This window comes from Nymphalis io, chromosome 28, assembly GCF_905147045.1.
Source record: "Nymphalis io chromosome 28, ilAglIoxx1.1, whole genome shotgun sequence".
NCBI lineage: Eukaryota > Metazoa > Arthropoda > Insecta > Lepidoptera > Nymphalidae > Nymphalis > Nymphalis io.
In genome coordinates, this window is record NC_065915.1 from 1,577,947 (window position 1) to 1,594,460 (window position 16,514).

At 38.6% G+C, this 16,514-nt stretch overlaps 1 protein-coding gene across 7 annotated transcripts in view; it reads right to left on the reverse strand.

Moving 5' to 3' along the window:
- Positions 1 to 16,514, reverse strand: part of LOC126779064 (transcription factor CP2-like protein 1) — a 64,407-nt gene that overhangs the window by 25,395 nt on the left and 22,498 nt on the right. For 5 of the 7 annotated variants that reach the window (XM_050502869.1, XM_050502868.1, XM_050502874.1 and 2 more), the window contains 3 exons: positions 3,682 to 3,769; positions 1,756 to 1,845; positions 861 to 957 (listed from right to left, as the gene is read on the reverse strand). In XM_050502869.1, coding sequence (XP_050358826.1) covers positions 861 to 957; positions 1,756 to 1,845; positions 3,682 to 3,769 — 275 coding nt within the window. The remainder of the gene's footprint in view (positions 1 to 860; positions 958 to 1,755; positions 1,846 to 3,681; positions 3,770 to 16,514) is intronic. The other 2 variants (XM_050502872.1, XM_050502870.1) reach the window with 1 other exon arrangement.

Sequence of the window (16,514 nt, forward strand, 5' to 3'; positions counted from 1 at the left end):
TGTCGGTCAAACCCGGGCGAGCACCACTTAATTTTCATGTGCTTAATTTGTGTATATAATTCATCTCGTGCTTGACGGTGAAGGAAAACATCGTGGGGAAATTTGCATGTGTCTAATTTCATTGAAATTCTGCCTCATGTACATTCTACCAACCCGTAGTGGAGCAGCGTGGTGGAATAAGCTCCAAACCTTCTCCTCAAAAGGGAGAGGAGACCTTAGCCCAGCAGTGGGATAACAGGCTGTTACTAATCTGTTATAATTTAAGCATTCGCTTGAAAAACGTACAGACGACGACTTTCTATTCAACTAAAGCATATTATGCTGTATCTACTAAATATACAACATATTAATATACTATACCGCCTATGTCTGACCTGAAACTTTAAACTATAATAACGTAAAGGTTACATTGCAATAGGATTAGTAGTTTTTGTTTGAATCAAGAAAAAAAATACAAACAAACATAAGTTATTCCTTAATAATATTCATTTATGAAATCGTTTAAGCTCTCCTTTAAAAAGGTTTTTTTTTGGAATTTTTATCTTTAAGGGGGTAATTGGTGGTTTTGTATGTTCCGCTTACGAAGTCGAGACTAGTATTTAGAGGAAATATAAGTTCGAAATCAACCATCATTGGTGCCCTTTGTCTTTACATGGTGGTAGGGCTTTGTAAAATTCAGTCTGGGTAGGTAGGCGATGGTAACTATTAACCATCTGCCTTCCTATTTTATAAAATAAAATTCTGCTGGAAATAATATATTTTTCAATAACTCCATTAGTCAGTTCTAAGCTACATCATTAGGGGTATTTTTCTTGGTGTTCCTGCCCGTTCAAAGATAGCTGATGTTAAGCTCACATTACCTGGTATCGTCCTTGAAGCTGGTGTCAGGACGGGTGGAGGGCGAATGTAGGAAACCGTCCAGAGAGCTGACTGGAGAACACATCAGCAGACCAGCATCTGTCGAAGATGGATTACGTATTAAGATGAAATGAAGCATCGAGAATAAATAACAGAGTAATCTATATTAATTAGAGCCTTAACTTATATTATCAACCAGCGGACCGCCCCGACTTCGTCCCCTGGAACTTATCTTACCTTACCTTCTTAAATTGAATTATCTGTCTTAGTAGATATATTATAGGATTTTTTTTATACCTTGGGTTAAATAATTACAATTTCGTAAGGATTATTAACTTTTTAAAAATAAAATATAACCTATGTTACTCGCTGATAAAGTAGCTTCGTTTAGGTGAAAGAATTTTTAAAATAGGTTAAGTAATTGTTGACTTTATCCATTACAAACAAACATACAAAAAATAAATACTTATCTCTTTATAATATTATATATACTAATATTTAGTATAGATAATTATATAAACAAATATAGTTGTAATTTCAAGTTAAACAATAACATTAATCTTAACAGGAGCTCCGGTCCGAATCACCACACACCACACCACTGGATAATGCGTTTAATTTGTTTTTTATTATATTTGTTATGTGGCGAAGGAAAAACGTCGTGAGCAAACATGTATGTCTCGGATGACAAACTACCACAAAATTATCGATTCAATATATTCGAGCAGCGTATTGGAATAGCTTATTCCAATATCCGATCCTAAATCCGAGTCTAACTCAAGGGGGAGGGGAGGTGTCTTTAACCCAGCAGTGGTGATACTTCTTCATATACATATGCTTGGTTTTTACTGTGAGTTTATAAGATATAATTGACGAGATTATTTTATTGGAACTCACTTTTATTCTCCTGATTAGTTGGCGAGTGATAGCCGTTCATCGGCATCACACCTACTGACATTGATTGGCACTGCATGCTCTCTGGACTGGCTGGAATATAAAACAATCAATAAGTCACACACGCACAATGAATTATCTTATATTTCATCACCCAAAAAAGCTGGCAAAGCTTAGCTGGCAAGAATAGAAATATTCAATACTTTTGTTGAAATGAATAAAATAAATACTAAAAAATGTTTATGAAGAAATATAAATAGAATTGAAAGATCGCTATAAGCGATAAGACCGCCTTTGCGCACCGTTTGTTGTTTAATAATAAAAATAGTATCCTGGGACATTATTCACAAGCGGCCATCTGATCCCAAACTAAGCAGAGCTCGTACTATGGAAACCAGACAACTGATACTGATACTGATTATATAGATGATTAAACCCAGACTGTGGACAAACAGACATGTTGTTTGATTGTTTCCCATTACTCTTATGTTATTTATATTTTGTGCAAACAGTATTAAATAAATAAATAAATAATCAAAATCATTACAGACAAATTACTAAATGAGGATAAACGAGGGCTTTTTAATGTTATTATATTTATTTGTTTGACAAAAGAAATCATCTTACAGCCAAAATTTAATAGATCATAAAAGAGAAAACAGAAAAAGCGAAAACACGAATCGTATTCTTTATTTTTGAAATAATACTTTTTTTGGTCGCTAAGATAAAAAAAAATAGTGAGTGTCACGATACTTATGAGAATTGTCGTGTAAATATTTGAGTTCATGTACCGAGCTGACACACACATTAACGCACAAACAATAACAAATCTAACGCTGACGTCACCTGACGCTTGATATCTAACGCTGATGTCATCTGACGCTGGAGCTCTCAGTTAGTTCCTACCGTGTACAGCAACGTTATACGAAACGCTAACGCTAAACGCTACGAAATTTTCACATCAAAAAATTTATTTTTATATGGCCACGTTTCTAATATATCGTTTGAAAATTAAATGTTTCTGATACAAAAAAGTGCATACTGAGTTGTAACCGAATCGATTGATAATGTTTACAGTAAGGATATTCTGTAAGAAGAAACTCGAAACTCATCGCAGAAAACGGTCGTGAAATTTCCGAAAGTGAGATGCGACATTGACCGTAATAATAACATAACAAGAACACACGCATCAAAATAGCATAACGCCATAAGTCAATTGTCAACATTTCGAGGGTGAGTAATGAAGTGTTTTTATAGAATCGCACTGCAAATGAATGGTGTGTAAGTATGAGTCGTCTAAGTATATAATTAATATTTATATTTACTTATTTTTTTATTATTGAACTCTGTGGTCTACATTAAATATTTGTGGTCGACGTACGGAGTTGGTGGCGTCTACGGTAACAGCCTTAACACGGGCGCCTCGCTAGGCAAGAACTAAATGTACAGGCAAAAACAGTTGTAGTGCAAAAACTGGCCCAAAGATATATATCGAGATAAGGCCTACCTACCTACTGTAACAGCCTATTAATGTCCCACTGCTGGGCTAAGGCCTCCTCTCCCTTTTTGAAGTGAAGGTTTAGAGCTTATTCTACCACGCTGCTCCAATGCGGGTTGGTAGAATACACGTGACATAATTTCAATAAAATTAGACACATGCAGGTTTTATCACGATGTTTTCCTTCACCGTCTCAAGCACGAGATGAATTATAATCACAAATTAAGCACATGAAAATTCAGTGGTGCTTGCCCGGGTTTGAACCAACGATCATCGGTTAAGATTCACTTACCTAGTGTCTTATTAATAATAATTGTGATCTAATGGTCAAGAGCTTTTATAATTATTATTTTTATAGTTCATTCTCTAGTTCAATAGATGGCGTTGAAAGTATATAATGATATGTAGAACAATAAATAAATATGACTTACAGTGCGTATTCATCATGCCGTGGTGTGGTGAGGACTGCTGGCAGGTATCCTCCATACCATCACGATTGTCAATCACCATATTGGTTATCTGTAGACATAATAAGAACGACACTAATATAAGAAAAATTGCGATGTTTTCCTGACCGATTTCGGTCACGGCGGCCTTTTCAAAAAACATATTGTTGTGGCTACTTTAAAAAGCTTCACATGTTAGCTATTTTCACTAAATTGTTTTACATTTGTCATTAAAACATGTAGTAGCTACTAGTGGTCCTTAAAATAAATAAAATAAAAATAAAACACTAGCCAACTGCTTACGACATATATCGGGTTAAAAAAACTTTATTCTCATCAAGACAAAACACAAAAGACTAAAAATCATCACATACTTACGTTATAAATTCGAAATCTATACTTATAAAGCTCATATCATATCGAGCTCAGTGGCGTGCCATTGGAGAGACCTATGGCCAGCAGTGGACGCGAAAAGGGTGATGATGATACTTATAAAATACTATACCAACTGACTATGAATGCAAAACCGAAACGAATGAGTTTAGAAAGCTGAATTTTGGAACATAGGTTTATATTACAACGTATAGCGGTTTATGTATATGAACTATGTATAGCGGTTGTATATAAAATGCTGTCTTCTTCTTTCTAATTATAAATTACTAATGACAGAAAGAGACAAATCGATGGTAAGGTCGTTTGAGTTTGTGATCATTCTTTTTAATGAGCCTTTATTAGTACCATACTGTTTTATGAAATGGTTTAATAATAGGTGTAGACTACATTCCAATGGTAGGAGTAGTAAAGATAAACAAACCTTATATTTAAATTTTTTTTTATAGAATAGGAAGGCAGACGAGCCATGGGCCACCTGATGGTAAGTGGTCAGCAATGCCCATAGACATTGTCATTGTAAGAAATGTTAACCATCGCTTACATCACCAATGCGCCACCAACCTTCTAAGATGGTATGTCTCTTGTGCCTGTAATTACACTGGCTCGCTCACGCTTCAAACCGGAACAACAATACCAAGTACTGGTGTTTTGCGGTAGAATATCTGATGAGTGGGTGGTACCTACCCAGACGAGCTTGCACAAAGCTCTACCACCAGTACATATTCCATACGATTTGCTAATAAATCTGCTGTATTATGTACTGTACTGTACTATTTTCCGGTTCCGGCTTGTGTAAAGTAAACATCTCTGTTACTACTCACTACAAAATTAATTTCAAATGTACGGGAAAACCAACCACATTAAGTTATAACATTAAAAATAGTGTTAAAGAAACAAAGTCGGCCAATAATTATTAGTAATAAAACTACTAGAAGAGTGCAGTGAAAAAGTGCTGTGATCACTATCAAATATTTACGCTAATCAAAGAGGGTAGGTAATACCATTCTCCACAACGACAATCAAGGGTACCAACCTAACAAAGTTAACCACTACACCATAGAGTATTAGAGTTGCCATCATAATACCGATAATACCATCTATACATTGACAACTATAAATCAGGGTTGCCAACGTAAATCCTATTATTGCCACCTAAATAAGAAATTTAACCTAAAAATGGAAAATCAAATGGGAATTTTCTGGGAAAACTTAAAAGAGCAGATGGCAGCACAAACAAAGGAAATAACTGAAGCGGTAACTAAAAACGTTACGGAAAGTATCAATGGGAATATAATTACACTTTTAGAAGAAAACAAAAGTCTGAAAATTGATGTAAAAAACTTATAAGATAAAATAAAAATTATGGGAGAAGAAAAAAGAAGAAATAACCTAATTTTCTTCGGGGTAAAAGAAGAATATCACAGGGAGTCCCAGATCGATTCTATTATAAAATTGCTTGGAAAGGAGATGACCTTTCCAAGCAACCCACACGAAATATACAACGCCTACAGATTGGGCGAAAAGAGTGATAACAAAATCCGTCCTATTCTCGTAACATTTACAACAAATTGGAGAAAAAAGGAAATACTTAAAAACAAAAAGAAACTCAAGTCAGACATTTATATTAAAGAGGATTTTAGTAAAGAAATTCTGGAAAAGAGAAAGCAGCTTCTACCTCAAATGAAGGAAGAAAGAGCGAAGGGCAAAATCTGTTATAAGAGATAAATTACCAAAGATCCGAAAGAAGACCAAAGGGACAAAAGGAAATGAGACCGCACAAATTCTCCAATCAAATCGCCACGCCGCTTAACTACGCCTGCTCCAAGGAAGGTTAGTAAAACCAACATGCTGGATTACGTGGCGAGAAGTAGATCTACGTCACTATCACTGCCAACAACTTCAAAAAATCCCCAATAGACATCGACAACCGGAATCGAAAACGAACTAACAAAACGTACCTGCCGAACGAAACAATCAGAGCAACCATCCCAAGAGGGCCGGTAACCGCGGGGAAAAGCGACCACTACCCTCCAAACAATTTAACACTTACAACAGAGAAACGAGTATACCACATAGAAACGTATAACACACTTTCTTTGAGATCAGAAGAGAACTTACAAGAATTAACACATGCTATCCAACATATTAAATGGGACATTATTGGCTTAAGTGAAGTAAGAAGAAACGGCGAAGCAATTGAAGAGTACAATCAATTTATATTATACTACATAGGAGAAACACCAGGAAGACACGGTTTAGGATTCTTAATAAAGAAAGAGCTTGCGAGCTTTATAGAAGAAATAGTTGGCATTTCGGAAAAAATTGCTGTATTAAATATAACAATCCCCTCTAAGAAAGAAAGATGGTCCATTTCCCAAATGTACTCCCCGACAGAGCAATCTACCGTTTCTGAGATAGATTCCTTCTACTTGAGCCTTAATAGTGCTATCAAAGAATATACGCAAAAAAACTGCATAGTAATAGGGGACTTTAACGCTCAAGTTGGTTCTCCACGGAATGGAGAAGATATCGTACTGGGCCCTCATAGTAAAGGCAAAAGGACAAGGAATGGGCAAAAGTTAATGGAATTCGCTTTCGAAAATAACTTGAAAATTTTAAACAGTAAATTCAAAAAAAGGGCATCAAGGAGATAGACATGGATATCACCAGACGGACGGTATAGAAATGAAATAGATTATATTCTTACAAACCAAATTAAATTTTTTGATGATCGCAGTACCTCGCTAACCTCAACTTCAATAGCAACCATAGATAGCTCCGAGCATATCTCGACATAGCATCCAAATTAAAATTAAGTCGGCCCTTGAAAATAAAACCTCAAACTCCAAACAATGGAGCATCGATAGCCACCATTACAAAAAAACTTAACTCTCTGCAGGAAACATCTATTCAATACCTAAACACTCAACAAAAATATAATGTACTACGCGAAATACTAACAACAAAATCAGTGAATAATAAAGGCGAACCGAACGAGAAGAAAAACTTGTCTCAAAAAACAAATGAACTTCTAGAAAAAAGGTTGAAATTGATTAATATATTACAAACAAAACAAAAAGTATCAGGGAAGAAATAAGCAAAGTGAGTAAAGAAATAAAAACACAAATTAAGAAAGACAGAGAACGCCTTAGACGTGTGGTTTTTGAGAAACATATCATCAAGACCGGAGGCATCAAGAGAGCTGTTAAGCTGTTAAAGGATATAACAAACTGGATACCCAAAATGAAAGATCAATATTCTATGGAAAAGACTAGAAGACTAGATATATTGTCAATAGCTACTAAATTCTACGAAGACTTATATTCCAGGAAAAATAACCTAGACCGACCGATCTAAACAGTAACGACGATGTGCCACCTATCCTAGAAGAGGAAATAATCAAAGCCATCGAAACACAGAAAACAAACAAAGCCCCTGGACCCGACCACATCAGCAATGAACTACTAATCGACTGTAAAAAAGTTGTTGTACCTATACTAAAACTTATTTATAACGACATACTACAAACCGAAACAATACCATCTCAGTGGAAGAATTCCACTATAATACTTCTCCATAAAAAGGGTGATAAGAGTCAAATAAATAACTATAGACTTATAAGCCTAATATCTAATATATACAAAGTATTTGCAAAGGTTATTTTTCGCCGAATAACTAGAACTCTAGACGAGAACCAACCTAGAGAACAAGCCGGAATTAAGGCGGGGTTCTCAACACTAGACCACATAGACGCTGTAAGGCAAATCTTTGAAAAGAATAGAGAATATAATGTACCATTCTACTGTTGCTTCATAGATTACAACAAGGCTTTTGATTCAATAGAACATGAAAGCATCTGGTTAAGTCTAAAAAACCAAGGAGTTAAACATAAATACATAAGAATTTTGAAAAATATATACGCAAACAGTACAGCTAAATAAAAGTTAGAAAAACAGGGAAAAGAAATATAAATTAATAGAGGCGTGCGCCAAGGAGACCCCCTATCTCCCAAATTATTTACTGCGGTTTTAGAAAACGTCTTTCGCAAAGTTAAATGGGACCACTATGGTTTAAACATAAATGGAGAACAGCTTAACCAGCTACGATTTGCTGACGATATCATTATATTCGCTGTATCAAGTGCCCACCTTCAAAATATGCTACTGGACCTGGATATAGAAAGCTGCAAAGTTGGTCTAACTATCTTCATCATATTCAACCCACATTAATCCACTGCTGGACATAGGCCTCCTCACAGGCACGCCAGTTCTCCCGGTCCTGTGCTAGTCGCATCCATTGAGCACCCGCCATCTTCCTTAAGTCGTCTAACTATGAATACCTTTAAAACCAAAGTATTGACAAACGTGACCGAAGACCCTATTGTATTAAATGGTGAACCCATCGAATATGTAAAAGAGTACACTTACTTAGGCCAACTCATCTCACCAACTAATTCAATGTCAAAAGAAATAGACACAAGAATAGGTAACGCATGGAAAAATTATTGGAGACTAAAAGAAGTTATGAAAAATAAAGAAACTAAGATGTTTGTTAAGAAGAAGCTATATAATACCTGTGTGCTGCCAGTACTCACTTATGGCTGTCAAACTTGGGCACTAACCAAAGCGCCCAAATGAAAAAATTAAAACATGCCAAATAGCGATGGAGAGGAGCATGCTGAATATCAGGAAAAGCGACAGAATACAAAATAGAACCATTAGAAAGCGCACGAAAGTAGACGACGTAATAACTAGAATTCGGAAACTCAAGTGGAAATGGGCAGGTCATATAATAAGAGGTACTGAGAAATGGAACAAAACTTTGGTTTTCTGGTATCCCAGAAACGCAAAAGGAAACGCGGAAGACCGTTTCGAAGGTGGGAAGATGAAATTAAAGCAACAGCAGGGAATACATGGACCAGGACCGCACTAAATAAAATAGAATGGAAAGGAATGGAGGAGGCTGTAGCGTTGAATAAACGCATTACTCGCTTCATGCATAGTTGGTTAAAGCACCGCTATGCGTGACGTCACTGCCGAGCTGATGCGCTCGGGCGCGCCTCGGGACCGTCGTGCAACATCGATTTTACCCCGCTCGCCAGTCGTTTTCCGATACCGACGCCGTGAGGCCGCGCGCGCACCGTTCGATACTCATTGCTATACAACGCTTTTACGTATTACGCTTTATTCCTCTCATATTTCTTAGTTGTTCTATTTTCATACTTAAACGCTATCACTGTACCTTCGCTATATCTTTCTTGTGAACCCCTTCTGTGCTTGTGACAATATATGTGTGTAAAAACTATATAGTTTGATTTATCGCTGCTTAACTTTTCCTATGATAGTTAAATTCAACTATAAGTGGTGACCCGTACGAACACTCGCACTATTATAGACTGTGTACGTTGCAATTAACAGTAATAAGTTAAAATGGCAAACAATGGCGCGAAGGAAGAAGTGTGCCGCGTTGGCGTCAAGGTGCCGCCATTTTGGCCGAACGAACCGGCATTGTGGTTTGTTCAATTAGAAGGACAATTCGCCTTGTCTAATATAACGGCGGATGGCACGAAGTTCTACCACGTTATCGCCAATTTAGACTACAAATATGTATGCGAGGTAAAAGATGTAATCACGAATCCGCCGGCAGAAAATAAATACGAAAAAATAAAAACAGAATTAATTTCGCGGTTGTCGGCGTCACAGGAGCAAAGGGTAAGACAATTACTTACCCACGAAGAGTTAGGAGTTCGGAAACCCTCTCAATTTCTTCGACATCTGCGGAGCCTAGCTGGAGCTGATGTACCGGACGAATTCATACGCTCGCTGTGGACGAACCGATTGCCTAGTCACGTTCAGGCGATTATTGCAGCTCAAGCCGATCTCCCCCTCGACACGGTGGCGCAAATTGTAGATAAGATCCACGAGGTATCTCTGCAACCTCAGGTAGCAGCAGCATCGACGTCGACTTCAACACCGTCAGGATGTCCGACGACGCTCATAGAAAAGCTTGTTCAGCGAGTCGACGACCTGTCACGGCAAGTTGCGGAGCTATCCATCAGGTCCCGCTCGCGTTCGAGAAGTCGAGCGCGTTCTCCACGCTGGCGTCGACGGTCCCGGAGCCGCTCTAATGCTGGCTCGAGCCATTGCTGGTACCATCGGCGTTTCGGCAACCAGTCGACGAAGTGCCGCTCCCCGTGTTCGTTTCACTCGGGAAACGAACCAAGCAGTCAGTGAAGGCGGCAACGCGTGACTGTAATAGTGTAGCTGGTGGCCGCGTTTTCATAACGGACTGTAAGACTAAAGTGCAGTATTTAATAGATACAGGTTCTGACCTTTGTGTATATCCACATAATTATATTCGAGATAGGAAGTGTATAAAGACAGACTATCAGCTGTTCGCAGCCAATGGGTCCACAATAAATACTTTCGGCTGGGTGAACCTTTCCTTAGACTTTGGACTCAGGCGTGCTTTTACGTGGCGTTTTGTCATAGCTGACGTCACTAAACCTATTATAGGCATAGACTTTTTATCGCATTATAATTTGCTTGTGGACGCTAGACACCATCGCTTAATAGACAATATTACTTCACTAAGTGCTCTTGCTAAACCTGCATCACATGTTGTGTGCCAAATTAAATCTTTTACAGGTACTTCGCGATACCATGACCTGTTTTCACAGTTTCCGGATCTCACTAGACCCGCTGGAGACCTGTCTCCGCGTGAGGTCAAGCACAACACACTCCACTACATACGCACGACTTCCGGACCTCCTGTATACAGCCGTCCTCGTCGTTTAGCACCGGATAGACTCCGGATTGCTATCAAGGAGTTCGAGGATATGGTAAGAGCAGGTATCGCAAGGCGATCCGATAGCCCGTGGTCGTCCCCGTTACATCTCGTGCCAAAGAAAAACAATGAGTGGCGGCCATGCGGAGATTACCGTGCACTTAACGCGCGCACAATACCTGATCGATACCCAGTCCGCCATATAGGTGATATAGCGCATAATCTTGCCGGCTGCACAGTGTTTAGTAAAATTGACCTAATCCGGGCGTATAATCAGATCCCAGTCAACATTGCTGATATACCTAAGACTGCTATAACTACCCCGTTCGGAATGTTTGAGTTTCCATATATGAGTTTTGGTCTACGCAATGCTGCTCAAACATTCCAACGCTTTGTAGATGAGATACTCAAAGGTTTAGACTTCTGTTTTCCTTATATTGATGACATCCTTGTGGCCTCTCAGGACGAGACGCAGCACCGTGAACACCTGAAGCAAATCTTTCAGCGTTTACAGGACCACGGTATCGTGATCAACGCTTCGAAATCCGTATTAGGGGAGCCACAGGTGGAGTTTCTGGGGTACGTCGTCTCTGCAGAAGGTACGAGGCCGCATCCTCAAAAGGTGGAAGCCATACAAAAATTCTCGCAACCCAAGACCATCAGGGAACTACGAAGATTTCTGGGTATGACAAATTTTTACCGCCGTTTTGTTCCTAGCGCAGCAAGGATACAAGCCCCATTGCACGAGCTACTGTCTGGTCCAGCTATCAAAGCCAGTACACCTATTGTTTGGTCAAACGAGCTTCAGAAGGCATTCGAAGCGTGTAAGGCAAGTCTAGCTCAAGCCACACTTTTAGCACACCCGCATCCAACAGCTGAATTAACTCTGTGGACAGATGCTTCAGACAACGCGATCGGCGCTGTACTACAGCAGGAAATAGACTCCGTGTGGCAACCGCTTGCTTTCTTCTCCAAAAAGCTCAGTAGATCACACCGAAAATATAGTCCATTCGACAGAGAACTACTAGCGATCTACGAAGGCGTTAAACATTTCCGTCATATGGTAGAAGGGAAAGACTTCACCATATATACCGATCACAAACCAATAGTATCGGCGTTCAGAAAGGCCTCAGAGAATTGCTCACCACGCCAATTTCGGTATTTTGATTTTGTGTCGCAATTCACAACTAATATTAAATATGTCGCAGGTGAAGACAACGTGGTAGCCGATGCTCTCTCACGCACGGATGCAATTACCACCGCCATCGACTTGGACGCATTAGCTTTATCGCAAGCGAATGACGACGAGCTCCAAGGAATTTTAAGAAGCAATACTTCTTGTCTGGACCTCCAGAGATTAGACATTTCTGGTTCCGGTAAGACGATTTACTGCGATATGTCCTGCTTATCACCACGTCCTTATCTGACTCCAGAATTCCGCCGACAAGCGTTCGACTGCTTTCACGGATTGAGTCACCCAGGTGTTAAAGCAACAACCAGACTGGTCACGCAAAACTACGTGTGGCCTAATATTAAAAAGGACTGTGCCGAGTGGACTCGTAACTGTCTGTCATGTCAACGCTCGAAAGTTTCCAGACACACTCGATCTCCTGTACAGCATTTTGTTCCTCCGTCGAACAGATTCAGCCATGTACACATTGATCTAATCGGACCTCTGCCAGCCTCACAAGAGTATAAGTATTGTCTTACAGCCGTGGACAGATTCACTCGTTGGCCAGAGGTAATACCACTCTCCGACATCAAAGCTGACACAGTGGCAAATGCTTTTGTTGCTGGTTGGATTTCACGTTTTGGCTGTCCCGAGAAGATAACAACGGATCGAGGAAAACAATTTGAGGCATTTTTATTTAAGGAACTTTCGAAGCTGATAGGTGTCAATCATATACAGACCACAGCATACCATCCCGCTGCGAATGGAATGGTCGAACGGTTCCATCGGCAACTCAAGGCGGCGATAATGTGCCACAATGACGAAAACTGGGTTGAAGTACTTCCGCTAGTTCTTTTAGGAATTCGTTCAGCATGGAAGGAGGACATAAGCACGTCATCAGCTGAACTAGTGTATGGAGAGCCCTTACGATTACCTGGCACATTTTTCAACAACTGTCCCACTGAAATCGTGGATTGCACAGATTTTCTCGCACGACTACGAGAAAACATTCGGAAACTTAAACCTACACCAGTTGTTCACCATGGCAGAACTCCTGTTTTCGTCAGCAAGGACTTGCGATCTGCTCTACAAGTTTTTATACGGCAAGATTTCGTTCGCAAGCCTTTACAGGCACCGTACGCTGGACCATATACCGTCATCGAACGAGGAGACAAATTCTTCAAGATCGACATTCGGGGGAAACCTACCACCGTTTCGATAGACAGATTAAAACCAGCGTACATACTGAGTGACCAAGCGCCGCGCACGGAAGTTGGGATGAAACAGATAGAGGATACAGTTAGAAGTAATGAAGATCGCCGTACTCGATCAGGTCGAAGAGTACGTTTTCCCGACGTTTTTCGACCTTAACGGTCTCCGGGGGGGCTGATGTAGCGTTGAATAAACGCATTACTCGCTTCATGCATAGTTGGTTAAAGCACCGCTATGCGTGACGTCACTGCCGAGCTGATGCGCTCGGGCGCGCCTCGGGACCGTCGTGCAACATCGATTTTACCCCGCTCGCCAGTCGTTTTCCGATACCGACGCCGTGAGGCCGCGCGCGCACCGTTCGATACTCATTGCTATACAACGCTTTTACGTATTACGCTTTATTCCTCTCATATTTCTTAGTTGTTCTATTTTCATACTTAAACGCTATCACTGTACCTTCGCTATATCTTTCTTGTGAACCCCTTCTGTGCTTGTGACAATATATGTGTGTAAAAACTATATAGTTTGATTTATCGCTGCTTAACTTTTCCTATGATAGTTAAATTCAACTATAAGGCCTTCGCCAAATGTGGCTAACAGACAAAGTTGTCTATGTCAATTCACATTCAATAAAATGTAGGAAAAATGTGTCTGAATAAAGGATTATTTATTTTATATTATGTACTAAAAACATTTCTTGATTATATATTTACTATTGCAACACTATTCCACTTAACTAATTATTACCAACTTTGCAGAAATTCATATAGCGGTTTTTATTACGAAACCATAGTGAATAGCACAGATTAATTAGATTTCTACCAATGATATCATTTCAATTCCAGGTCAAAGTTGTTTATTTATCTTCCTGCCATTGGAACAGAGAATATATAAAATGTTTGTTAAAAATAATTTTACCTCGAGACTACCGAGAGACCACTTGAAAAAGAAAAAAAAAACATAATTTAATTAATTAAAAAATGTATAAATTTAAAGCGTTATTTTATTCAAACCTTTCGTTCCTATCGTATCCTTATGACGTTTACACGTTTAAAACTTCGTAATTTTATCTTTTAATTTTTACTTGTAATCAACAGCGTTACAGAAATTGTTGTACGGTTATTACTCATAACTACAGTAGGACCACATAGGATTACAATTTTATAATACGAAGCTTGAGAAAAAATAAAAGTAAAGACATATTATAGGTATTAATATTTATAGTAAAAAATAAATAAAAATAAAAACATTCTTGTTTAATGCAAGAAAAATGCAAAAAAATCGTATGTATGCGTGCGCGCGCAGGCGCGCTTGTTGTGAGTTTATGTGTGTGTGTGTGGTTATTCACTTTATTTTACGATGAATTTGAATTATTTCTCTTTTTAATTGTATTTTGGATAAGTGGAAAAAGTCAAGATCAGAATAAAATTTGTTATAAATTCGTGCCAGACGTTGTATGATGGAATTTTGGGCATAGTTAGAATTTGAATTACGCACATAGAAAAGGTTGGGTTTAAGGGGTCTTCTAAATGAAGATGCGTTTAACGAAAAGGCTGATAACGGGTCAGGACAGTCAATTTTGTCTATCAATATTGCTTGACGTAGCAGCATATCGCTCTGGTGTCTTCTGTGTTCAAGTGTGTCTATGTTATAGTGAGCACATGCTAATCCATAGCTGCTAAATTTCATGTAATCCTTAGAAGCAAGGTATCTGGTATTACATAATAGGGTGTCCAAATATTACAAGCGTATTCAAGTATACTTCGAACGTACACAAAGTATAGGATTTTTATACAGTCAATAATATTGAAGGTATGTGTAATACTCTTAATAAAGCTTAACTGTTTGTATGCCTTTTCTGCCGCGATCTCAAAGTGATCATACATCGATAGCTTAGCATCAATCTTAATTCCCAGGTCCCTGACGTTGTCAACTCTAGAAATATTTACATTGTTAATTTTATAATCGAAATTTATTATGTTTTTTTGTACGAGTTTTTTTACGAGTCAACGTTACGGCATTTACATTAACATTAACAATGACTCTGTTTCTGGTGTAGTATTCTGTCGAGGAATTTAGGTCTTCCTGTACCTTGAAACAGTCTTCAATAAAACGTATTTTAAGGAGAAAAGAACATCAGATGTTGAGCGTGTTTAAAGCAGTTACCAATGTCAAATAGATATGCATTGTATAAAAGGGGACCTAGAATGGAACCTTGATGTACCCCTGACGGTATAATTATAAAATCACTTCTGGCACTACCCGTTACTACAGCCAGCATACGGTTCATCCGTGTAGATCACCTCAACTTCGCATCTGTCATCGACGCTTCGTAGTATTTATTTATTTGCTTTTTTTAAATTATTAGTAATTTTTTTTTTTTTTTATAGAATAGGAAGGCGGACGAGCATATGGGCCACCTGATGGTAAGTGGTCACCAACGCTCTTAGACATTAGCATTGCCTGTAATTACACTGGCTCACTCACCCTTCAAACCGGAACACAACAATATCAAGTATTGCTGTTTTGCGGTAGAATATCTGATGAGTGGGTGGTACCTACCCAGACGAGCTTGCACAAAGCCCTACCACCAGTAAATATAGTTATATTATAGTTATATTGTGTAATGTAAATTTTAAAAAAATCGTCGCCAATTTAAATAATAGCACACATTTGTATATATCTATGTATATTGATTAGTTTTAATTATAACTTTTAATAATTTCAATTATGATATCGCCGATTGATGTTTTATTATAACAATGACATTGTAGCAGTACGCATAGCAACAAGAATACACACGCCACGCATGCCTCAGTATTTGACGTCATCGTTTGAAACAATGAATAGCTCTGAAAAGAACTGTTTATTTGAAACAAGAAGCAGCATGCAATGACGTAGTATGACGTAATGTCAAGCTCTTAAAAGAGCTGTTTTTATAGTTATAATCTCCACATAATAATCTTCGCTTCAATTGGTTTCACTTCTTCAATGAAACAACTCAACTTGCTGATTTCTTGAAACACGTCTTTACTCCACGCGCCGCTCGAACTGACTGAACGCGACGCCGCGGTAAAACGAGTATTTGTAGAATCAGCCGCGCATCGATAGAGGGGAATCAAGCGCGGGACGCAAAACGGGTTTTTACGCGCCTAATTTTACGCGTTTAATTTTTAGTTCACTTTTTGTATATATACTCGTACCGTTTTTCAATAAACCATTCCACGAATTCCACGATATTCTACTGTTCTACAAG